At 44.3% G+C, this 26,948-nt stretch overlaps 1 protein-coding gene across 1 annotated transcript in view; it reads right to left on the bottom strand.

The window, feature by feature from the left end:
* PPP1R14C (protein phosphatase 1, regulatory (inhibitor) subunit 14C) overlaps positions 1-26,948 on the bottom strand; it is a 123,249-nt gene that overhangs the window by 31,888 nt on the left and 64,413 nt on the right. The window contains exon 5 of the mRNA XM_005884732.2: positions 26,799-26,945. Coding sequence (XP_005884794.2) covers positions 26,799-26,945 — 147 coding nt within the window. The remainder of the gene's footprint in view (positions 1-26,798; positions 26,946-26,948) is intronic.

Raw genomic sequence — 26,948 nt, 5'->3', positions numbered from 1 at the left:
GACAGTGGAGCTCTATTCTTTTTCTAACTCTTGCCTTCATTGATCGGTTCATCCCAGACAGAGAGCCTCTTAGATCAATTGTTATATTTATGAATTGGTTCAATCTCACCTTTAAATTCCATGTCAATAGTCAACGTGCATAGTACTTGAGCAGACTTCCCGTTTATTCGTTGAGCTGCTAAAAAAACAGCAAACGTCTACTGCCAAGCAATTTAAATAAATGCGCAGGGTCTTAAATTATGGAACAAATTGAAAGAGCAACTTGTACACTTTCCAGCCACCCGCGCCAGGCATTTCATCAGGTTCACAAACGACAGGACTATTTGTGCTGGAGGTGACAAGAGACCAGAGGAGCCCATCTCTTTCTGTGTAAAAGGGAGAGTCATTTCAGAGTGAGGAGAAGCCAGCATAATTTAATAAAACGTAAAATATCTTAAACGGAAAGATATTTCATCATTTTTAAGTAACAGTCAAAAAACCACCCTAAGATAATAAACTGCTGCTTGGTAGACAATTGAAGAATTCTTCCTTTAATTAATGATAAAAGAATGATTGGTACTTGACATACAAGTGGTGGTGGAACATTATTTGGTTCTCTTTGCTAAGTTACACACACCATTTAAAATCCTGCATCATTTCGTGCACATTCTTTAACCAGAAAATAAACAGGATTGTGCAATACAAAGATAAATCTTGTCTCGAGCTGTGTCCAAATCCTCAGAAGGATTATGAAGTGACTGAGTAACCATTTGGAGGTGGGAGTGGAGGTAAGGAAAAGGTAACCACAATAGAAGAGGGATTTGGAGAAAGGAAGGAGATAAGAAAGCCATGCCCACACCAGGCATTCAGTAAACATCTGCCGAGGAATTGGAGGAGAGCCAGGGTGAGGAGGTTGGGGCACCGGGTCAGGAGCCACATCACAGAAACGGCAGTTGAAGGGAATGGGGCCTGAGCTGTTATCACAAATGGGCTGCCTCAGAAGGACAGATCCAAGTGACCCAGAGCAGCCGATGGAGAACTCCCTCCCTCCTCCAGGTCACAGGCAACTTCTTTATATATGTCAAGTATGTATTACTGGGCGTGTTCTCTGGAGATGCTGACTAAGGATGACTTGAGTGGTTTCTAAAAGCTCCCAGATGACTCTGATAAAGAAGTTTGCAAACCACAGGACTTGGAAACATCTAAGCTTCCTTCTCTGCATGAATCAAAGCCTGGCCCACATCAGCGTGTGGCAGCCTCTATAAATGATTTTTACTTTGTAGTTAAATAAGAGATCAAGGAAAGAGACTGCAGAAAAAGGGAACTGAGCCCTCAGACTATTAGAGGGTCTATCTCCATCCCACTAAAAGGCCAACCGAATGTACTGTGCCCATGTCATCCTATAGCACGCTCAAGCATGATGTGAATAATCTGGGCCACGTCTTAGAGGCAGTTAAATAACTATGTCCAAATCAAGTCCACAAAATGGGTGAGAAAAGTCCAAATGGATCAGCCTACTCCTGCAGCCAATCAAATCTCCCGCCTTAAATTTCTACATTGTGAAGACCCTAGGTAAGCATTCAGCACTCCTCTAGGGAGACACTGAACTTCACAAACAGAAAACTTAGAAGCAAATGAAATTACCAAACCAAGTGACTCATTTCCCACGCTGAGTGCTCCTGCGTCACTCAGGCATATGGGCATCCCTACCTGGAATGCTCTCCCACCCCCACCCAACCTCACATTCCAGCTGTAGACCACTCCCATACCTGAGACCGTTTCTTCCAGAACAGCTGGCAGTGTCAGGTCTCTCTCTGTCTTTTAGTCTCATATCACCAGGGCACTTCATGATAATAAGAGGGAGGGGTTGTGTGCACAGCTTGTGTCATACTATGGGGAACACTCGAAGAATATTATACGTGTCAATTTATTTTTGTGCCCCTCCCAACCCTAAGCACTCTTCTTTGTGCATAGTTATAATAAATAGACACTCTGTGGATAAATTCATCCCACAGATAGTTATTGAGTGCCTACTATATGCTAGGCATTATTCTAGGCACTGGGAATAGAGTAGGAAACAAAATAGATAAAATCCTGGCCCTCCTGGAACTTAGATAAGCAAAATAGTGTTAGATGGAGATAAGAGCTGTAAAAACAATTAAAGCAGGAAAGGGAAATAGAAAGTGTTGAGGGTGTTGCGATTCCAAACAAACAAAAAAAAAAGGTGATCATGAAAGGTTCACTACGGGTAAAGCACTGAAGGAGATGAGGGAGTGAGCCACACAGATATCTAAGAGAAGACTATTCCAGGCAAAGGGAACAGCAAATTGCAAAACCCTGAGGAGGAAACACTTACCGAATGTATAAGGAATGAGGAAGCCAGTGGGGAGTGTGGGGAGCAGAGTGAAGGGGAAAGAAATGGAAGATCAGAGAGGTACTGAGGTGGGGGACTTTGTAGATCAGTGTAAAGACACATGCTACATCCTATATAATAAAAGCCTAATATGCAAATTGTCCCTTCAACCAGGAGTTCAACCAGGGGGCGGGGCCAGCTGGCCAACCGCTTGGGGCCCCTCCCCCCAGCTGGCTGGGCCAAATCAGCGCTGATTGGGGTGGGCTGGCCAGACCCCACCTGTGCACGAATTTGTCCACTGGGCTTCTAGTATATATATAATTTGATTTATATGATTAGTATCACTCTAGTTTCTGTGTTGAGAATAAAGTGGTAGGGGATGAAGGAGGAAGAAGAGAGAGCAGGTGGAACTTACTAAAATATTCCAGGCAAGAGAAGTTGGTGTTATGGACCAAGGAAGAGGAGGTCAGACTTGGGGTTTATTTTGAAAGTTGAACCAATGGGATTTACTGACCAACTGAATATAGGATACGAGGCTAGGATGACGCCAAGGTTTCTGAGTTGAATAACTTTTAGGATGAGGTTGCCATTACTGAGGAGAACAAGGCAGAAAGAGCAGTTGGGAGAAGAACAGGGCTGAGAGCTTGTGTTTGCATGTTAAAGCTGAGCTGCCTACTAGGTATCCAAGTGAGATGCCAAGGAGGTAGTTGAATAAATAAGAATGAAGTCTGATGGAGAGGTATAGACTAGAGATAAATAAATTGGGGATTCATCAGTATATAGATGGCAACTTAAACCATGAGACTAAAAAAAGAACCCCAAGAGATGGAATGTAGGAAGCTCAGAGAAGAGGTCTGAGCGCTTATCCCAACGTGTGAGAATTAGAAAAATGTGGAAGAATCAGCAAAGGGAATGGGAAAAGTTTGCTGCCTGGGAAGCCAGATGAAGATAAAATGTTTTAAGGGAGGAGGGGCTGATCAATTGTGTCAAACCCACAAATGAGCTAAGGCCGTGGTCAGCAAACTGTGGCTCTCGAGCCACATGCAGCTCTTTGGCCCCTTGAGTGTGGCTCTTCCACAAAATACCACGTGTGGGCGCGCATACAGTGCGATTGAAACTTCATGGCCCATGAGCAGAAGTCAGTTTTCGGCCTGGGCGAGTCTATTTTGAAGAAGTACTGTTGATATTTGGCTCTGTTGACTAAATGAGTTTGCCGACCACTGAGCTAAGGAATGAGAATGGGCCTTTGGATTGAGCAACACAGAGTCATGGTTACTTAACAGGACAGCTTTGGTGCAGTGTTGGTGGTGGAAACCCTGAGTCATTTCAAAAGAAAAGGGACAGTTGGGACTGGGTTTGGTGTTCAAGAATATAGAGGGGTTTTTCAAGTTTTGTTTTGAAGAAAAGGAAAGGGTTTTACTAACTAGAGGAGGAAGAAGAAGGTTAAGAAAGGACTTTAGATTTTAAAAGAGAAGAAATAATAGCATGTTTATACTCTGATGGGAACTATCCAGGAGAGAAGGAAATAATTATGACACAAGACAGTGAGGTGAAATATCAGAGCACTATTGGGTGGGCAAGAAGTTACAGTGCCTAGTTTGGAATGTGGACAGTTCGTCCACTGTGAGAAGACTCACAGTGTGTGTGGACACGTGCCAGTGGGGACACTTGGGGACTTGTGGAAGTTCCCTCCGATTGTCTTTATTTTCTCAATGAAACAGGAAACAAGGCTGATGGCTGAGATGAGGTGTCAGAGAATGGAGGAAGAGGAATGGTATGCATATGTCACCTAGGAAAATGGGAGAACTGGTGGTCTAGACAAACATAGTGTAAGTACAAGGGCCAGCTTGTAGTTACCCATCATGAATTCACAGTGAACCGAGGCAGAGAATGAATGAGTGAATTCACAAATATTTCAGAAGAGATCAACAAACCACAATCTGGACAAAGAAAGTTTGACTAGCTCTCCTTTTTCCCTCCAGACCAAGTAACACCAAGACTGGGGACAGTGTGTCATTGGACACTTCAAGCAGGTTCCTTCTTAGTGGACCTCAAGCATCACCTTACACATTGTTGACACTCCATTAAATATTTGCTCTTAAAGGAATATTTCTGACACTCGACATCAGCTTGACCTAATAGCATTTCAGAACAGATTTTAAGCCAAGCAGACTTGCGTTCTGGTCCCTGCTCTAGCAATTACTATTTGTGTGATATAACCTCTCTGCACCTCAATTTCCTCATCCATAAAATGGGAATAAATAAAAATAGAACTCACCTCACTGGGCTTCAAGGATTAGATAGTATGTCTTTGCCTAACACAGCGCCTGCCTTACAGTAAGTATTTCACCAATAAGAGCTACTGTAAGTCTGAGGAAATCAACAGTGGACCCGGGCCAGGGAGAAGATAAGTCTTGATTCAAATTTTTATCAGATCTGGGTGACGCCTTTGTTTACAGAGCTCAAAATGTCAGTTTTATTATGCATCTTTTAATGATTACGGGCCTCTGTCCAGAAGACTGATTAGCAACTCACCTGATCTACACCCTCCAAGAATGAGTAAATCAGTCCCAGAGTGGGGACTATTATGTCCTTTGGTTAATATAAAAAGGCAAAGTTCTGAACCATAAATCAGCTATGAATCAGTGACTTAGAGCCAATGTGTTTGTTTTCTTTAAAATATCTGTGTAACCCCATGGCAATGGGCAAGGAGACACCTGATTGAATGGTGTTGCTCTATATCAATCAGGGGCAAAGCAGATGTACATTTCTTAGTTCATCCTAGCTTGAGGCCTGTGTCAATGGCCAGAGCTGTCTCATGCCTGAGGCACATAAAAAAATAAAATAAAATATCTATGTAAAACACAAACTATCACAAAGTACATTCCTAGGCCTGGTCAAAGAAGTGCAAATTTGAGTAAGACAGTCCTCTTTTATAAAAACAATAATAGCTAATATTTATCAGGATCATTGAACCAGGCACTGTGCCAGTAACTTTTAAAATCAGGAGTTTAATTACTTCTCATCTCAACCCTAGTAGCAGGTGCTATCATTACAAGTGAGAAAATGAAGACTTTGGGAGCTTATGTGATTTGTCCTGGTCAGGAACTTTGACCTACAGTGAGATGAGGAATCAAGGCCAGACTAAGAGCTTGGAGGGCCTTGCTGAACAGTGACGGCCTTGGCCTTGGCCTTCCTGTAGCTTCCTAGAGGTGTTCTGTTTTAGGGGATGGAGATAGGGCTGGGGGATTCATAAGAATTAAGAGGAGGGGCTGGATTCAGTGTAGAACTATCCCAGGTTAAGATTCCAAACTGTAGATGTTGGTGTTAAGGTGTCCACAGCTTTCAAATTCTATCCAGAGGCACACTTGATAATAAAACATTCCATATTGGTCTGGAGTAAGGTTTTAAGGGTTCCAAATGGGAGCAGCCCTAGAATGTGAGGTCAGAAAATGTTTCCAAAGAAAGAAAAGTTAAAACAATCAACATCAACATGAGGAGCTTAGCCATCGCCAGAAATCCCTCCAACGTAAAAGATGCTTTGATGATATATTACAAATGAGACTCAGGTATTTCCCCAGTTCTCCACAACAAGGCCTGAATGTTGGCACAATTCAATCAGGGATACCCCGAGGGCTTCCCTATCCAATCAAGAGACCTGAATCTTCCTCAAATCCAATTAACGGTGACCATGAAAAATGGGATGAGGATGTCAATTAAGTCACCAAAGAACATTGCAATCTGCTCTATTGCGTTAAGACCTCTGTCTGAGCTGACACTGTGTCAACAGAAAGAAATATGTTAAGACGTGGGAGATGGGGAGTAGACTCAAACATTTTAAATGCATCACTCTTCATCTGACACTTTGGAGGAAAAAGATCACACAGACCCTGGAGGGTTATATCCACAAAACTAACGCCAAGAAGGGGAATTAATGAGTGAACAAAGGGTAAATTAAAATACCTCGGAAGAAGGTGGTGCCCTTTGTTCTGTTCCCCAATCAAGCTTCTGATTTCCTGTCTCATTTCCTAAGGGCATCCACCCACCAGGACAATGTGTCCTGAGCAAATGACTACTGTCACCTTCCTGCCAGATGTCACACTTATTCACTAGCAAATTCTGTTGATCCTAACTCCAAATAGTACCCACATCTGCCCACCCTTCCCCATTCCCACCTCCAACACATTGGTCTGGGCCACACAGCTCCCTCCGGCTTCCTAACTGTGGCCTGACCTTCCACACTGCCCACTTGGGCATTCTCCACACAGTAGCCACACTGTCTTTTCAACACTCTAACCCGCTTTCAACCACTTAGGAACAAAATTTATAGTTTTTGAATGTGTTGTGTAAAGATCTGTCTGACCATCTAATTAAGCTATTACCAAAAGAAGATTCAAGTAAGTAGATTATCTTGCCACAAAACCAGCAAAACCAGAAGTAGATGAATCTGTTCTGAATTAGAAGCCCTTAATGCTGTAAGTAGTATGTACAAAGTTACATTTTGACAAGACAACAAGTTGTAGTCATCACCTAATGAAGTAAATAAGCCCCAATAATAAATATATCTCTCTCCACAGTGACTGAATCTATGTTAGAGTATAATATTCTACTTTGATTTTTTTCACATTGTTGAATTTTCTGTGTGAATGAAAAATATTGGAAAGGATCAGATTTAAATGTGGTCACTCAGTGTAAAATATAATTTTAGGTTTAAAACAGAAATATTGTGTAGAAATATTGTGGATCACCTCAGTAAATCTCACATCCCTTCTGTTACCCCAATTGTTTGGGTAAAATCTGGCAGAAACCAGAGAAAAAAAAGGCTGAGTAATTTCCCCAGTCAGTGTGTCAGACTGACTCAAACTCTTGTCTTACTCATTCTATGCATGACGTTATTTACTCACATCACAACTATCTATAATAATAAAAGCATAATATGCTAATTAGACCAGACAGCCGACTATCCTTCCGAACAAAGCCGCGGCGGCTGCAAGGGCCGAGGGCAGGCAGCCGAGGTGGTTTCGAGGGCGGCGTCTTCCCCTGATCAGCCTGGTTGCCTCCCACAGAGGGAGGCCAGACTGTGGCTTAGACCCGCTCCTCGAAGGGACATCCCCTGAGGGCTCTCAGACTGTGAGAGGGGGCAGGCTGGGCTAAGGAACCCCTTCCCCCATCCCCCAATGCATGAATTTTCGTGCACCAGGCCTCTAGTACTAAATAATAATAATAATAAGGTTGTTTCATCTCACAAATATGAAAGCCTCATCATGAATGTTATCAACTATTTTTAATAGTCCATTAACCAATGTCAAAGGTTGAACATGACATGTGCATTTGGGGATTCCAAGTCTAATAAAGGGGAAATCGGTAGTTAGTTTCCATTTAAAAGACAGGACTGTGTGTCCAGACCCCCAAGTCTAGACACTGACTGGGACTCTCCTCACCTGGGTGATCCCCTGCCCTCACTCTTTCCTCACAGGGTCTCCCAGCATGCCTCCCCATGCCGGCTCTAGTCTTGGGACAGGCAGACCGCATAGGCCTGCCTTCCACCAGGAGGAAGTGATTTGGAGGGGATGTGAGGAAGTGTAACAGAGCTTTGAGTAGGCCTTCTTTCCTCACAGGAAGAGAGAGCATCTAGACCAGCGGTTCTCAACCTGTGGGTTGCGACCCCTTTGGTGGTCAAACAACCCTTCCACAGGGGTCGCCTAAGACCATCCTGCATATCAGATATTTACATTACGATTCATAACAGTAGCAACATTACAGTTATGAAGTAGCAACGAAAATAATTTTATGGTTGGGTCACAACATGAGGAACTGTATTTAAAGGGCCAGAAGGTTGAGAACCACTGGTCTAGACAGTGGCAAGTGCAGCTGGCTGGCCTTCCCAGAGAGCTGGCTTAGCCTGAGCATGCCCTTTTGGGGCCAGTCATCCAAGAGGCACCCAGATCTCATTTTCTGTCCTTCTCTGTGGCTGAAGAAGTCAGTCTCCTGTGAGATTGGAAACCCACCTATCAGAGAGCACACCTCACTGCCTCCATATCTCCTTAAGCTGGGTCAGGATAACTGAGACAAAGCAAAACTAGCTCTTTCTTCATCTTAGATGATCACTTCCACTCATCGTAACACAATCACCAAGAGTGAAAAAAGATCCTCTGTAGTATTTCTGATACGCTATTTAGTAAAACAATGAGAATTTTGAAAGCCAGGCATATTTTATCTTTAATGATTAAAAAAAAAAAGAAAGAGGAAGCAGCAGTCAAGATAATACATCTGTTAGTATGCTTAGGTTAGACACAGTCATCTCTTGGTTGAGATACTTCCAGTAAGTCTATAAATCAATTGTGTTCACTTTACTTAGATTGAAGAACTCAACTTCAAGGGCTGGTCCTGCATGTTAGGAGAACAACAGATATATTATCCCGTAACCCCCTTCCCCTCTGATTGTAGCTGGAGCCTCCCGAGATTCTCGTGCTGTCTTGCCCCTCTGTCAACCTACATAGGGCTTCCATCGTCCCTGGGACCCCATTCCTCTGCCCACACTTAAGGGTTTCCTCCGCCTCCCACCTGGGCTGGGTTATCAGACAGACCACTGGACCCTTAGCCCAGATCTCCCATCACAGCTCCCGCGTGGCCCAGAGACAGGTCAGCGTAAACCTTTCCCAGTGTGGTGCCAGCCCCTGATCACAGGGCACAGGTAGACTGAGAGGGCACAGAGCCTCCACAAAAGCCCCAGGTGTCTGCAGGTGGGGGTGCAGGGCCCCCTGGGGGGGGCAGGAGAGAGACACACACAAAGCCCTCTGGGAGATTATGGTCACAGTACGCAGCCTACTCACAAGTGAGATAAAACATTACACTGATGAGTAGCTAGACAATATTTATACCACAACCCAGGCTAACAGTAGAGCAAAGGGGAAAGACACAGGCAGCAAAGGGAAGCCCATCTCCCATGCCCAGGGATGAAGTCTGTCCCCATCTACTCACTGGGAGTTACTGGGCAGAACCAGCCCCTAGGGTTCTGACACAGGTCCACTTGGCCCAATTAAAGTAACTCACCCCCACCTGCCCTCTGCCTCCCTGTACCAAGGAGAAAAGGACAGCAAAGCAGACTGGAAAGAAGGAAGGAAGTGGCGGCTACGTGGAAACCCACTGCATCTTCACAAAAGCCACGTTACAGCCCCTTGGGCACTCCACACCTGACCCTATCTTTACCCTCGTTGCTGTCAACAGACAGGGTCCAGTCCTCGGTCACATGGGCAAGACTTTTCACTTCTTATCTACCAAGATAGTTCCCTTCCCAATATAAACCTGGCCCGAAAGCACCATTAAGTGAGATCCATATATGGGCCCAAACTCTGGCTTCATCTTCCCTCTCTTCTCTGCAGGTCCCGTCACGGAGACAACAACAGGCAGAGGGTTCTGTAACAAGACAGTTGTCTTGTTTTCTGCTTCAAGGCACCGTCTAGGTGCTCCTGGGACTGGGTAGATGTGTGCCATTCCCTCTTCGACAGGCAGTGCAGGGAAAGGCCTGGACCCTCCTGCTGAGTGTGAAGACTGGCTAAATCCTGTCCAGAGGGCAATGCAATGTCAGAAACTCTACAGCAAACCCACCCAGCAAGGCATCTGTCGGGAACCAGGGTGAAGTTTGCAGGCTGGAAAACACGGGTATTAGGATTTCTGGCAAACAGGACATGGAGTCAAGAACACAGGAAGCCAGAAGGAGGAGAGTGACAGGCTAAGGCCAGATCACTTGCTTAATGCAACTTGCCTTAACTAATTGGCTATTCCTAGCAGTCTTGCTTCCCACTTTCCTGAGTGGTCTCGTCAATCAGTGTAAACCCACTGTCTCTCCCACAGGTTCCTCCACACGGTGAACCGGATTCTCCTGATTCAGCCACTCCTTCAACTTCACTGCCAAACCAGACACCAGGAGCAATGGCAGGGACCTGCCCTTACCTGGGCCTCACTCCCAATAACAGAGTAAAAGAAAGATCTCACTTCTGTGGCCTGAAAGGGATTTGTTAGAATGTGGACTAGTTGAAGGTGATCGTAACAACTCTATGGCCCCCGAGACACCAATCCACTAGGTCACTAAAACAGCCGTAGAAAGAAGCAGATTGTGAATTAGAACAAAGAATAATTCCTTCAAATGAACTAAGGAAGTTCTCACATGTTTATTTTGTTTTTCATCCTCACCCGAGGACATGCTTAGAGAGAGGAAGGAAGTGGAGAGAGAGAGAGAAACACTGATGGTTGCCTTCCATAGGTGTCCCACCCGGGGATAGAACCCACAACCCAGGTATGTGCCCTGACTGGGGATGGAGCCAGCAACCTTTTGGTGTATGGGACAATGCCCAACCAACTGAGCTGCTCTGGCCAGGCATTTGATACTTTGAATAAGAAAGCACAGATAGAAACAGGAAGTCGCTTTTCTGTGATCCCTTTGGCATTCTACAAAATGCCTAAACAGTCCTCCACACAACTGTCAAGGTCATTAAAAACAAGGAGAGTCTGAGAAACTGCCATAGCCGAGATGATCTGAGAAACATGACAACTAAATGTAATGCGGTGCCCTGGATGGAATCTGGGAACAGATAAAGGATACGAGGTAAAGACTAAGGAATCTGCGTAAAGTGTGGATTTTAGTTACTAATAATAATGTACCAATAATAGCTCGTTAATTGTGACAGATGTACCATCCTAATTTAAGATGTTACTAATTGGTGAACATGGTTGGAGAGTATATGGAAACGATCTTAAAAATTTTTCTGTAACTCTAACCATCTTTTAAAAATTAAGTTTTGTGATTTTTTTTAAAGTGGGCCTGGCAGAAGGTGGATGGATAGTGGAGGGAGGAACAGATGGACAGCACAGTGGCTGATGGAGGATGGACAGAGGTTGGGATGGCTGATGGATGGGTAATAGATGGAGTGGCTCTGGGAAGCAGGACAGTCAAACATTCTGACAGCATGAGGCTGAGCACTGGGATGGGCACCTGGGACTTAGCAACATGGAGGGGATGATCCTCTCCATAGAGATAAGCAACACAGCAGGGGCCTGACAGGAGAGCAGAAGGGGACAAAGTAGGGATGAAGGAGAGTTTTGTGGGCCTGTGTGTCCTACTGCTGCATTGAGGTATAATGTCCACATCATGAAGGGCACAGATCTTAAGTGGGCAGCTCGAGGGCTCCTGAAATGGAGGAGAGGCTGCAGGTAAAGAAGAGGAAAGTCCCTGAGCAGATGGAAGGGATGGGCTCCTGAGAGAAGGTGGAGGTGACACACTCTTCCCTCTGACTTTCCTCTGACCTATGGGTGGGGCCACCATCCTCACTGGAGATGGCCTTTTTACCCAAAAAGATAACAACGACACCCTAATTTCTAAAAAGGTTATCAGTGCTTATTCTGCAAATGTAAAGAGAAAGAGCTGAATAGGAACAAAACTGTTGGCTTATTTTTTCCTTATTTACAATTTAAAATTTTTTAACCCCTGGCTACCTCATATAGAAGAGAAGGCAAAACAACACGAAAGGTGGTCTTTTTCTTTTCTTTTCTTTTTTAAGGACTATGGTCTTAACATTGTAACTTTAGATTATTCCTTCTCTAATAAAATGAATACATGTTCATTATAAAAAAACATAAATTAAATAAAATTGCCCATAATGACACTAATTAATATTTATTACATATCTTTGCAATCTTTGCCATCTATTTTAGGCAATTATAAAAGGTATCTTATGGAAAAATATTGTTATCAATTATCACTTAATTCAAATGTCATAATTCTGTTGAATTAAAAAGGTAATTCTCTTAAGTCAACTCAGCAAGATTTTTTGTTCTGATATACTGACTAGATTATTCTATATTCATAAAACCTGATGTGTGACCAAAATTTTCAATCAAGCCCTATACCCCACCAAAGAAAAACCTCAAATTAACAAATGATAAAAAATGTCTGCTCTCTTTTTGGCCAAAGAACATATCTTTAATTTGAATATATGTATTAATGAGGCAGAATTCATTATGGCGGAAAGGTCACAGATGTTGCTAATGAAGCTTTCATAAATATCCTGAGCTTTTCTTGGGGTGATTATGATGATTTTTAACATTATTAATGCTGAAAACACCCCTGAAAGGGCTCTATCATTTAAAGGGGGGTTAAAGGAAGCCAAGGATGAAGGCTCATAGCCATGCTGTGAATGAAGGTGGGTCAGGAGAGCTCTCCATCCTCCTGGTGGACCAAGCCCACACCTGGGAGAAGGAAGGGTCTGACTCCTTGCATTCGGACATAAAGATGTAAAAGAACCCCTAATATATAATATATGATTAAAATATATATCATAAAAATGAAAAAAAGGGGGGGAAAAAGAACCCCTGATCACAACCAATAGCGATCTCTGAGATGGGACAAACTAGTTCCCACAACTGGTAAAAAGCCATATCTAGGGACTTTTCTGTTTATTTTGATTTTGTGAAGTGGGGCCAAGAGGGAGAAAGAGAGGAGCTGAGTTCCCTGAGCGGAAGGCAGGTCCACACCCACACCCCTGGCCTACTCAACGCCTCGCACCCCAGGAGGCAGTAGGTCAGCATCTTAGTCTCAATGGCTGGCTTGAGAACTTGAATTTCATTTTGCTCAATGTTTTATATGGGCTCTGAATCTCATTCTGTGCCCTCCTTCCCTGTTTCAAATTGCTTTATGCAAGGCAACTTATGTAAGGTGTCAGTGATCAATAAACTCATTTTTTCCTCCTCTGGAGTAATAAGTCAACGCAAGCTTGGGCTCTCTGCTTATTAAACACAGCCCTCTAGTCCTCCCCAAAGTTTACCATGGGCATATCCCAGAGGTTTGAGGCAGCCCGGGCAGCTCAATGCTGTGAGAGTCTCAGGCTAGTTCAGGTGATAGTCTGTTTACCTAGATACACAAACGTTTTCACTAGCTACCCTTAAACACTGCTCTGGTATGAGATTACTTAATACTGAATCATCTGGGCTTTGATGAAGAAATGAAATATTGCCCTAGTCAGTGGTCGGCAAACTCATTAGTCAACAGAGCCAAATATCAACAGTACTTCTTCAAAATAGACTCGCCCAGGCCGAAAACCGACTTCTGCGCATGGGCCACGAAGTTTCAATAGCACTGTACATGCGCCCGCATGTGGTATTTTGTGGAAGAGCCACACTCAAGAGGCCAAAGAACTGCATGTGGCTCGCAAGCCGTAGTTTGCTGACCACGGCCTAGCTGATTTGGCTCAGTGGATAGAGCATTGGCCTGCGGACTGAAGGGTCCTGGGTTCGATTCCAGTCAAGGGCCCATGCTCAGGTTGTGGGCTCGATCCCCAGTAGGGGGCGTGCAGGAGGCAACTGATCAATGATTCCCTCTCATCATTGATGTATGTCTCTCTCCCTCTCCCTTCCTCTCTGAAATCAATAAAAATATATTTTTTAAAAAAGAAATGGAATATTTTAGCTGAACAAACGGCACTTGTCTACCAGAGATAGTGCATTATTTCGTAGTTGTAATATTTGTAGGATGTTTTCATTATAGCAAGCATAATCATGTTTTAGCATCAAGTTCATGACTCATCTTCTTGTGACCTGTCGGAGCTTCCACACCCCAGGACAAACAGGAGAAAAACCAGTTGACTAATTAGAGCTGTTACGTAGACTATTAGCTCACAAGAACTAGGCAGAAAAAAACATTTTTGCCAAACTGAAAACTCAACACCCTCACTACATCGCTTGAATCAAATTTGATTTAATATTAGCAGAAATGAATGAAACAGCGACGTCAGCCGCACTACTGACATATAAAATATAAAAGATATCAACCGATGACTGACCACAGTGCACAGAACAAAAACAGCCTTTAACATAAGCCAGACAAGTTGTTACGGATGTTTCACATTTTATTTAGAAGAAGCTCTATTTCTTTACTTCTACCATGCCAAAGGTAATAACAGCTGGTCCTTTCAAACATGTAGAATAAAATACCCACTCTGTATCGTCAGGCTTATTTCAGGCGAGTTTCTAACTTTTACTAGTAACCTCAACACTCAATCTGAGTGAATAGATGGAGAGCATAAGGTTCTAATACTAAGGGCTCATGTAAACCTGGCCATCAATGAAATAAGTAACATGCTCACGGGAATATATATTTGAGAACGAATGGATTTGAATTTTTCTAAAGAGATAGCTTAACCCTACAAATGGCTTCTCTCAGGCAGCCTGTACATTGTTAAAGAGGAAGCATATTTGAAAATGTATCACATAAATTAAGCAGAGAAGCCTTGCCCGGTGTAGAGGCCAAACATACTAGACTTCACGGAAATGGTCAGGTGGTGAAGGGGAAACTGATGCTCACATTTAACAGAAACGTGATTTCTCAGAAACTAATTTCTCATTTAAAAATGAGAAAACTACTTACATCAAAGAGCTTTTGTGTGGATTGAATGGGATTTTCTGGTGGTGCTTTATGGATTCTATCTTCACACAAAATAAATATTACCAAGAGGGATAAATTCTGTTTTTTACTTCCTACCAACACTGTCCATGAGAAATCTACACTTTTTTTTCTATTCTGTCATGTTAGTTCTGAAACCAACTATAAAGGGACATTCCAGAAATAAATTCCCCAATGAAAATTAATTTGTTTAGTGCAGATTTATTTGGCTTCTTATTTAGGCTAATTTGTAGCCTTCACAGTTTTTAAATTTTATTTCCTAAAGCTGCTGTGATTCTACTTCTCAGATGCTCATTTTATACCTCAACACAAATGTTCCTCAAGTTAAAATAAATATCACTATTGGTTAATTATGAGCTGCCAAGCTAAAGGACAAATAAGAATAGGAAAGGCCCTCCGACAGCCAATATTATAAATTATATGCTGCAAGTGTTTAAGTCAAATATGCCAGCTCTTCTTAAAGGTTAACCCAATTAAAGCAAAAAAGCAGATAGGTTAGCTATGAATAACTGTACTTGTCAGATTTCAAATTTAAGTTGGAAGTTTATAGTGGGGAGGAAGTGCTGGAGGGGGTTAGAAGTGTTTTTGTGTGTGTGTGTGTGTGTGTGTGTGTGTTTTTTAACGATTGTTGATCTGATCCTTCGTTGTGTGTGTGTGTGTGTGTGTGTGTGTGTTTTTAACGATTGTTGATCTGATCCTTCTTAAGTCTCATCACACCAGAGATCATGCCAAGGAGAGGATGGAAAAATACATGCTCACTTTAGCTACTAAAATTAACTATGTAAATTGGATGATCCTTTGGCGAACTAGTCTAGCTCTCATCTCAGGTTTGCAAGTGAAAGATCTTTCTATTATTGCCTTATTTATTTTTAAATATATATTTTTTATTGATTTCAGAGTGGGAGGGAGACAGAGATAGAAGCATCACTGGTTAAAGAGAATCATTGATCAGCTGCCTCCTGCACACTCCCTATTGGGGATCCAGCCCACAACCCAGGCATGTGCCCTGACCTGTAATCAAACTGTGACCTCCTGGTTCATAGATTGACACTCAATCACTGAGCCACACCGGCCGGGCTCTATTACTGCTTTAAATATAACCTTCTCTTTAATAAATCTCATTATTTCTAATGTGGGGCCAGCTTTATTAAAGAATCTCTAAAGCAATGACAGCGAACCTATGACACTCATTTTTTTTGGTTGATTTTTCTTTGTTAAATGGCATTTAAATATATAAAATAAATATCAAAAATATAAGTCTTTGTTTTACTATGGTTGCAAATATCAAAAAGTTTCTATATGTGACACGGCACCAGAGTTAAGTTAGGGTTTTTCAAAATGCTAACATGCTGAACTCAAATGGTTCACCATCACTGCTCTAAAGTCTGGAGCTTGAAAGACCTAGACCCTCACTTTTTTTCAGATGGGGAACGAAAACCTAGGAACAAAAGTCTATCAGGAGCATTACTTCCAAGGTCACTGAGCTATAACAGAGTCCCACGGCCAGAGCCCTGCCTGCACCATCCTGCTGGGAACAACAGACACGCTTTGATTCCATAGATCTCACAGATTCCAACAAGGTCCCACAGCCCACAAATGATGTTATTTATTTATAAGCCTGCCCAGGTTTATTAATTCCCAAAGTTCAGCTGGTAAGAGATTACTTTTGCTTACTTAGCCCTTATTTTCCATTAAAATGGAAGATAAAGTGTTTTCAGTTGTTGACATTACAGTGTCAATGAGTTCAGCATACCCTCTCCTGAAAACAGGCTTTGAGTAAAGGAAGCACACGCCCGCTAGCTACGCAGTGAATCACTTACTGGAGGCGCTCACACAAAGGCCTGCACTCATAGGCATGCCTACGGGAAGGGTCCCTGTACTTTTCAACTCCTTCCTTTACACAGTTTAGAAGGATGGAGTAAGTCTTCTTGTTCCCTTTTCCTCATCTATGTAAATATGTGCTGAATGAATGAATGAACGAATGACTACCTCTGCCCTCCATAGCTCCTGTCACAACTAGCCCTACGGATTCTTTCAAAGAGGAAAAGTCCTTCTTTGATCACTTTTTCTGGACCACAGAGTCATGCTTCAGAGCCTAATTCGCACTCTGGTCTCCCCTTTTCTCTAAGCTTTCATGCAGTGGAACAGATTTCTGAACTGCCGGTGCTGACTAAGAGGGTCTGGGGGAGAAGTTATTGCGGAACTTTTGAGCAGAAGCAGAAATCCTGGCTTTCACTCCTGTTCTCGCCAGGCTTGTGTGAGCCTGTGGCTCGGGTCTTCTCTGCTGGTGGAGCAGCGCTCACCACTCCCCAGCACAGCGAGCATGTCCACTCCCAAAGAAATGAATGGTTACTGGGCAAATAAGGCCATATTCGTGCACATCCCGGAAAACTGAAAATGACAGTAAAGAATGGCAGGAACCTGCGATTACTTCCGTGGAAGACTTTTCCTGCCCACGCATCTGTGCTGTATTCCATAACAACTTCCTTCTAGTTCACAGGTTCAAAGGACTGCATGGACATAACTCATAACCATGAAAAAGGGCCGAAACTTTCAGTCACAATGAAAGAGCAGGTTTTTAATGCCGGCAGAGCCAAATTACATGAATGCGGTCTGTATTTCTGAAAAGCAAAGCACCAGAAAATTTGCCAACTGCCCTTGAGGCCCAGTTTGTCTCTCTCACTTAACAGCCAGGCACGGGTGCAGCCAGGTGTGCAAGAGGCAGTGGGGCTGCAAAGATCACAAGGTTCTGCCCCCTCGAAGCTGCTGCTGGGGGGATGGGAGTGGGGGGCCCTGGGTGGGGACAGGATTATAGAAAGAGTGCTGAGGAAGGGGTAAGAAGCAGCCAGCAAAGGCCTGTAAGCCTGCTGGTGAGGAGACCTATCAGAGAGGCTGCCTGGAGGAGGCAGCACAAGGGTGAGTCTGAAGAACAGGTAACAAGTAGCCAGGTAAGGTGGGGAGGGAGGGGGAGGTGAGTCTGGCAGAGGAAGAAGCAAATGGGAAGGGGCTCCTGCCTTCCCTGATTAGATCTCGGTTCACAACTAAAGAAGTGGGGTAGGGACAGTGGCAAGAGATGAGACTAGAGCAGGGGTCCTCAAACTACGGCCTGCGGGTCACGTGCAAATACAAATATTGTATTTGTTCCCGTTTTGTTTTTTTACTTCAAAATAAGATATGTGCAGTGTGCATAGGAATTTGTTCATAGTTTTTTTTAAACTATAGTCCGGCCCTCCAACGGTCTGAGGGACAGTGAACTGGCCCCCTGTTTAAAAAGTTTGGGGACTCCTGGTCTAGAGGGTTGGAGGCCTGCGGGTCACGTGCAAATACAAATATTGTATTTGTTCCCGTTTTGTTTTTTTACTTCAAAATAAGATATGTGCAGTGTGCATAGGAATTTGTTCATAGTTTTTTTTAAACTATAGTCCGGCCCTCCAACGGTCTGAGGGACAGTGAACTGGCCCCCTGTTTAAAAAGTTTGGGGACCCCTGGTGTAGAGGGTTGGGTGGGGCAGTCCCCTGAGCCCTTGTCACAGGCTAAGGTGCTCACGCTTTACCCTGAAGGCCATGGGGAATGGCAAGCTCCAGTCTGGATTTTGGAGATGCCCTCGCAGTGTGGAGGGGGCTCTGAAGCATCACAGAGGCTCAGAGGAAGAGGCCCCAGCCCGGGAGTCAGAGACAAGGCAGGGGGCCATCCTGACTCGGCCACTTGAGGGATGTGGCCTCCTCAGCAGGGACTGAGTTTCTTTACCTACCTTGAAGAGTTCACGAACCCTTGCAAGGATTCAGTGAGAGCTTATGAAGGACGGGGTATGCAGTAGGAACTTAATAAATGTAACTGCAGGGATCAATGGTAGCATCGTGGCTAGGTGACTCTGGAATCAGCATGATCTTGCACAAGGACAAGTAACAACTTCTCTGATCTCAGTGCTCTAAACCATGAGCAATGAAGATGATACCAGCCACCTTCCCGAGGCATTGGGAGGTTTGACTGTAGGAGACAAGACGGATAAATCACCTGGCCCTCACAGACCTGCACTAGTGGCAGAAATAGTAGTAATAATAACAGCAAGCACAGAGGACTGGTAATAGCAGCAGTACTATAGTACTAGCAGTAATTTGAGGGAAACGAGACTGAAATATCTATTGCTATAATACAGGAGAGAAATTATAAGTTGCTGGGCCAAAGCAGTGGCTGGGAGACAAAGGAATTAGTCTCCAGAGCCATAAGGAGCAAGCATGAACAAGACTTCGTGACCACTGGGTGTGGCGGGCCAGGGAGAGGCGAGAGAGGACGCCAGCGCAGTCTTTGGCTGGGACATCTGTGGATGATAACATGTGAGAGAACTGAGAGAGAGGAGTAGGTCAGCAGAGGAAGATGATAAACTCATTTTCAGACGAGTTAAATATGAGGTTGCTATGGAGCATCTGAGTGGAGTTGTCCATTTCAAAACTCTCTGAATATGTTTGGTGCTCAGAAAACAGATCTGGGCTAAAAATGTAGATCGAAGAGTTGTTGGCATATGGACTGCAACTGCAGTCACGGGAATATTCCTAGCACCCAGAAAGAACGTGCAGGGGTGAAAAAAAAAAAGCAGAGAAGGCAGAGCTGGGGCCCAGAGGCAGACCTGTGTGACATCAGCACTGAGGAGGCAGGCAGAGAAAGAAAACCCAGGAAGGAGTTTGCAAGAGGAGCTAGGGAACAGGACGAGAAGGCCTTCTAGAGGAAATGGGGATGGGCACCCAGTGGCACAGAAGGCCAAGTAAAATAAGACCCAAGCAAGCCCACTGGACTGAGAAACCACAAGGTCCTCAGGGAAGCCATGGTAGGAGCTGACATCAGACTGTGGGTGGAAAAAGATCTGGAAAAATAGATGGTAAGGGAGAGAGAAAGATAGGGTGCCAACCAGAGGAGATACAGGATTGAGGGGGGGTGGGGGGGACAAGGGGTAGTTGTTAACCCAAGTGAAAGACTTCAACTTGTGTATGTGCTGGGAGCAAGGGGGAGGTTGAAGATGCAGCCAAGAGAGGAGGGAAATAAGGGAAGGAAGAGCTGGGAGGGTGCTGGACTGGCTTGAACAGGAGGCTGCAAGGACTCTGAAGGGAAGAGAGATGGAGCGAAGGCGCCTTGAAAAGACAGGTGAAGGTTTGAAACAGCCAAGTGCAAGGAAAGGAGACTGAACAGAGTAAACTACAGAATGAAATCGTGCGCACACGCCATGGAGAACAGAAAAATTCAGCCTTCAGCCTTCCCTCCATCTAGAACAGTGGTTCTCAACCTTCCTAATGCCGCGACCCTTTAATACAGTTCCTCATGTTGTGGTGACCCCCAATTTCATTGTTACAAATTGAACATAATTAAAGCATAGTGATTAATCACAAAAACAATATGTAATTATATATGTGTTTTCCGATGGTCTTAGGCGACCCCTGTGAAAGGGTCGTTCGACCCCCAAAGGGTCGTGACCCACAGGTTGAGAACCGCTGATCTACAAAGATGTGGCTTCTTTGAGGAGAGCTATGAGCTAGGCCAGGGGTGCCACAGGCAGCCAGGTTGTGTCAAAGCTGGAAGAAAAACAGAAGACACTGGATGCGAACACACAGAGGTGAGAGCAGCAGGCAGAACTAGTGTGGCAGGGGACCCAGTAGAAGCGAAGAAAAAGAAAGAGAGTGGACGGGGGACTCAGGGAAGGTCAAATTTTCAAAAGAATGCTCTCAATCTAAGCTTAAAAATCAATTAGCTGCCACTGCTATTTTTAAATTCCTGCTTGGAGCAAATAAGTCAATGAAGGAAGGTATATTTTCCAACAATGCTGACATGAAACAGTAGTGATACAAGAGCATGATATGGATTATTATAACAAAATCATGGATCGGTTGTGTTTCTTAGCCATGACTATGACGAAGAAACACTACCCACTAATTCAATATTAAAACACCGAAGGTTTTTCAAAGATTTCCTGAGGACTGGCCCTTTTTCATTCATTCAAACAAATGCTTCATGGTTGAAGAACTGTGCTCTACTAGGGCCATAGACAAAGAAAATTAAGACAGACCCCGCCTTCGAATTGTTGAAGTCTAATTTCTCTACACATATATACCTCGAAAACCACAGGAACTTACCGAATGAGGAAGGCTCTAGGAAAAAGGGAAGTAATATAGAGCAGCAGTCGCCAACCTTTCGGACCTCACGGACCACCAATGGTCTGCGGACCACCGGTTGGCAACCGCTGATAATTCATAGACACACCATCTCTGACCCCAAAGTACCCACACATCCTTCTCCAAATTCTATCACCAGGTAGATGTGAATACCTGTTTTCTTCCTCCTCCTGCCCTCTCCCCACATCATAGAGAATAACCAACAGTTAGTGGCTGGGTGTGGTTCAAATTACAACAATGACTGGGCACCTACTATGTTCCAGCTACCAGGTTCTGTGTCTTACCCATTCAGTCCTCATGACAACCCTACAAAGAGGTCGTGATGATTCCCTTAAATATAGGGAGAAAGCGAGGCCCGGAGAGGTTAAAGACCTGCCTCATCTCTAACTACCACTAAAGGCTGGGGCCTGCCAGGCCTGTGAGGCTCAGTGGTTGAGCATCAATTTAGGAACCAGGAGGTCTCAGTTCAATTCCCAGTTGGAGCACATGTCCGGGTTGCGGGCTCAATCCCCAGTGTGGGGCGTGCAGGAGGCAGCCGATCAATGATTCTCTCTCATCATTGATGTTTTTTATCTCTTTCTCCCTCTTCCTTCCTCTCTGAAATCAATAAGAATATATTTTAAAATAATAAATAAATAAATAAATGCTGGGGCCTGAGGTAACTTAAGGCTCATCTAGCTTCAAAGCATTTATTCTTTCAACCATAGCTCCACATCAAGTTCCTGTAACCATTGTTTCAAGCGGAAATGTGCTGAGTACAGTTTTCCTTTCTTCCTTTGGCAACTTAGAATTCTTTTATTCATAGACTTTTTTTATTAACCCTCACCCGAGGATATTTTCCCATTGATTTTTAGGGAGAATGGAAGAGAAAGGGAAAGAGAGAAACATCGATGTGAGAGAAACACATCGATTGGTTGCCTCCTGAATGCACCCTGACCAGGGCCCACGCTGGGGAGAAGCCTGCAACCAAGGTACATGTCCTTGACCGGAATCGAACCCAGGACCCTTTGGTCCCCAGGCCGACGCTCTATCCATTGAGCCAAACCAGCTAGGGCTATTCATAGACTTTTAACATGTTTAATTTATTCCTTAATATTTTACAGATTGACTTTATGGAGATTTTTTAAAGCAGTTTTGTTTAAAATGCTATTCATTCTCAAATACACAAATGATGTTTCACCAAATAATTCACAAGCCAAACTCTAAGCAGCAGTTTCTACCTCCAGCCGAGGGACTCACAAAGCAGCACAGCAGGCTAATTTGATGTTGTAGCAGCGGATCTACATACAAAGCAAGGACCTGAACTTCAAGCAAGAGGCCTGATGCAGGCACAGAACACACCGCTGACAGGGGTATGTATCCCCACACAGGCACTGTCAGTCAGCTTAGAAGTTCCAACCATCACACCTGGAGAGTGGGTGAAAGACGGGGTTCACAGATGGGACCCACTGTCCCCCCTCAGGAAGCAGTACAGTGCAGTGGTTAAGGTGCCATCCGACTTTCCAGGCACATCCCTGCTCAGCCAAGTCCCACCGGAGGGCCCTGGAGCAACTTCCAGACTTCTCTGTGCCTCAATTTCCACATCCATAAAATGGAATATGAGAGGTTGTTACTTGGATTACACAAATCATACCTGTTACATAGAAAGCACTCAATAAATGTCAGCTAATTTTATTACATATGTTTAGACTTTTCCCTTTTTGAAGTAGTATTTTTTATCATTTTTTTCAATTACAGTTGACATACATCATTATGTTAGTTTCAGTGGCCAGACATAAATTAACAAGTGATCACCCAATAAATCCTGTACCCATCCAGCGCCATGCCTAGTTATTAGAATATTACTGACTACATTCCCTATGCCAGTGGTTCTCAACCTTCCTAATGCCGCGACCCTTTAATACAGTTCCTCATGTTGTGGTGTCCCCCAATTTCATTGTTACAAATTGAACATAATTAAAGCATAGTGATTAATCACAAAAACAATAGGTAATTATATATGTGTTTTCTGATGGTCTTAGGTGACCCCTGTGAAAGGGTCGTTAGACCCCCAAAGGGGTCGCGACCCACAGGTTGAGAACTGCTGCCCTATGCTATACCTTACAGTATTTTTTTAAACTACAGCCCACGGTCCAGAAATGTGTTATGAGATCAACCTAGAGGGTCACAACCAACAACTTTGGGAAATGAAATAGAACAGAACATCAGATTTAAGCATTAATGAAGTCACATCTTATATTTCCTTTGTAATTTTTTCTTTGGCGCACATAGTAACATGAGGGGGTGCTTGTGGCTCTGCTCATACATCCGCGTGTCTGTGTGTGTATATCAGGCAGCAATCCAAAGGGTATTTCTTTCTATGAGTCACCATCAGAAAAACTGATTTACAGCCAGAGGATGGTAGGGTGTCGGGGAGGAAGAAAAGGTGTAATATGCCAGAAACCACTTTTTAAAATGCAGCCGCTTCAACAAAGAGAAAGGCCTCCGAAATGGACAGTCTGGATAACAACACAGGAAAACCCTCGATGCACAAACCTGTTTATGGTGAGGCTTCCCCTTGCATTTTGAGATGAACAACAGGCTTTTATTTCCAAAGCATATGGAATTGCACAACAGGGAGTGCGGATGTTATCTAGATGTTGGGAAAGATGGAAAAACTGATAGGACTTGTCCAGTCAGTCATCTTGCAATATGTGTCCATGGAGATGCTATGCCAGATTTCAAATGCTCTTAAAACCAGACAGGGTTTGGAAGAGATAGGAAAATGTCTTAAACCAGAAACCCTTAACTGTGGATATAGACTTAACCTAACAGTCCCATTACAACCAAATTCCTAGGAGGAAACTGTACAAGGAGATGAAATGGAAAATAAATGTAAACACAATAACTAAGCATTTTAGAAATGCAAAGGGGGGCGGACCCCAGGCCCAGGAAGATTCTCCCCAACCGCATTCCAGCTCTGAGCTCTGGGAAGCCTGAGAATTCCAAATCCAAACCTAACCCTCCAGGCCATTCTGAAGCTATTGTTGTCAAGGCAGGTAGATAAATGCTCCTTTGTTCACTTAATTTATAACTTTAAAATATTTAGATGTGTGCTATGAGGGCCTCCATCTGTTCTCTGGCATGAGACCCTGCCAAGTTTCAGGCAAGCCTGGGGTCCACTCCCACCCCCACCCCTGCCATTCACCAGCTAGGTGAGCTGGGAAAGCCTCTTAATCTTTCTGTCTCCGTTTCCTCATCTGTACGATAGAGACACTAGCAGCACCCTCTTCACAGGGTTGTTGTAAAGACTAAGTGAGTGAGTGACTACAAAGTGCCTAGAACAGCACCTGGTACCTAGTAAGCTCTCCTCACATCCTGTCTTTACATTATTCTCCATACTAAACTGATCGCAGTGCAAACTTCTAGATAAGACCACAGCCAGAAAGTGTATTTCTTCCTTCCCACTCTTTTCTAATGTTAAATCTCATGCTTTATGCTGCTCCAAAAGATCATTATTTTCTACTCTGTGAAGGACAAGTCATCTAACTGCTGACCTGCCTTTTAAAAGTTCTTCTGAAATTAAATACGTGTTCAAACCACTCTTCCCGCACCCCACCCCCAACTTAGCTGTTAGCTCAGGCAAATTGGCTTTCTGTGTCAATTTCATGTGATAAATATTTGGAAAAATTACCAACTTTAAGTGTTAAACAAGGGCATTTCCTAACCTTCGTATTCATGAGATTCAGAGCTTTAAGCCAAGGTAAGTCCTTCTCCATGCACATGTCACAGGCTGAACTACTTGAAGCTGTCAGCAAGGGAAGGCTACCAGGCCAGAGAAACGAGGCTGAAAGAGAGCCTACCAGTAGAGAACTAGATGGAAGAAGACAATCCTTTATAGGGCTAATTATTTGTCCACGTGTTTCGATTATTAAATGAGGCGTGCCATCAGCATAGTAATTACAAATTGCCAGCAACCTCCTCAATGATTTATCTTCCTTCCCTCCAAAATGACAGAACACACAACTGGAAGAGAAGTGCTTGCCACATTTTAATGACAGGGGGGCAGCATATAGCATCTTGTATCATTTCACCACAAAACCTATCTTTCAAATCAAAGCTGTTTGCTATCTATAAGTTGGAGGTCTAAAAGGAGAGAAGAAATACAAAGAAAAGATTCAAGGTCATATTCACCCTTTAAAAAATATACCCACATGTCCAATACAGTGAACAATCAATCCTCCATTTTCCCCCCAGTTATTCTGAAGAGTTTTTAAAACATATGAATTGGCAACCTACTGAGAGTCTGGAACTCTCTCGAGTTGCCCAAGCTCCGCCCATTCAGCCTCCCATGAAAGGAACATTGCCAAAGCATTGTTCATTTCAACAGCAGTTTTTCTATGAACTCAAATCTTTCAAATTCAAAATGGAGTATAAAGGCCTGTATGAAACTAATAAATGAAAATTAATTGGATTCTACAGAGGCAAGACAGAGCATGCAGTAGCCCCATCCAGATCATATATATTGTTCCTTTGGAGAGTTCTGCCAGCTTCCTACTTAAGAAAAACATGAACACTTCCGACGTTGGCCAGTTTTTATTCATGACATTAAAATGGCTTTTTATAGGAGCTGGGCTGGAAAAACAATATATTTTACAAGCCCATGAGTCAGATAGCCAAGCTTCATTATATCATAACCATTCAGCGGTAGTCCATAATGAGAATGCTGTTTCCTTGTGTGATGAGAATGTTAAGGAGGATACGTATTCACAATTGGCCACAAAAGGTGTGAAACTCTAGTTTTCCCCAAACCAATGAAAAGGCCAGGGAGTCCATCTGGCTTTCATTGTTACTGAAGAGCGTTAACAGTTGTAAGGACACAGACCTAGCTTCAAGTTAGACGCCATGTCCTAAATTATTAATCCTCCTCCACCCTTCCCAAATTCCACTCCCGCAGGAGAAGTAGACGACTTCATTTTAAATTACTGTTATTAAAGACTCTGAGGAGAGATCATACTGGCCTTGGTCCTTTTCCTAGCCTACCTTTGTCACAGCTCGTTCTAAATATTCCTCCTGACATCAATTGTAAACACGTCGGGGCGGAGTGGCGTGTAGCCTGCGCCCCTGAGCTGTGGGAGGTCACAGCGTCCCGACCAGCGCTGAGCTACCTTCCTTCCACCCAGGCGCCCTTCCAGGGAGGTCGCCCGAGGCTTTCATTCTGCACCATCAACAGGAGCAGCTGAGCTCGGCCAGGAAGCAAGAAAGCCGCTTCCACAAAGCTCAAGGTGTGCAGCTTTGGGCAATGAAAGGATTAATTATGGGAACAGGGGGGGGGGGGGGGGGGGGGGGGGGGAGCCTGGGAGAGGGAACGCGTTCCTCTCCTGATTTGGATGTAGAATTTCAGGAGCAGAGGGGGCCTCTGAGATCCCCAGAACCTCTCCTTTCGGTTCCCTCTCCACAAAAATCGGGATTACCAGGATCCCAGGAGCGAGTTCTGTTCTCCCCGGGGTTAAGCGCAGCTGGGGTGAGCCCCTGGGGATCCAGAAAGGCAATATGCTTAACAAGACCTAACCCCACACCGTCACCCACCGTCACCAATTTTAAGTCTGGTTCTCTATCCTGGACACAATTTACATCTGGAGCCAGCAAGGGGGGCTGCAGCTCTCCGGGGCACCCAGCGGCTGAACCCAGTCAGAGGCGTCCCACTCGCGGCTCCCCGGGGCCAGAGAGCACCCTGGATCGAGAACGCGCCGCGCCCCGCCCCAGCGCTGGGTTCTGGGGGAGCCAGGACCGTGCGCACCGGGCCCTGGAGAATTCTTGGGTGGGCACATGGGGAGAGGGAGGCCCCCACCCTCCAGGCCCCGTGTCCAGGTACCTCGCAGCCGTACAGCTGTCCCAGCTGCTCCACGATCCACTCCTCCAGCACCAGCCGCTTCCGGAGCTCCTTGCGATCGTATTTCACTGTCACTTTTCCCTGCTGGTGGCGCCGCTGCTGCTGCTGCTGCTGCTGCTGCTGCTGCTGCTG

Source organism: Myotis brandtii, unplaced genomic scaffold (genome assembly GCF_000412655.1).
Source record: "Myotis brandtii unplaced genomic scaffold, ASM41265v1 scaffold847, whole genome shotgun sequence".
Lineage (NCBI taxonomy): Eukaryota > Metazoa > Chordata > Mammalia > Chiroptera > Vespertilionidae > Myotis > Myotis brandtii.
This window is presented reverse-complemented; position numbering and strand designations above follow the sequence as displayed.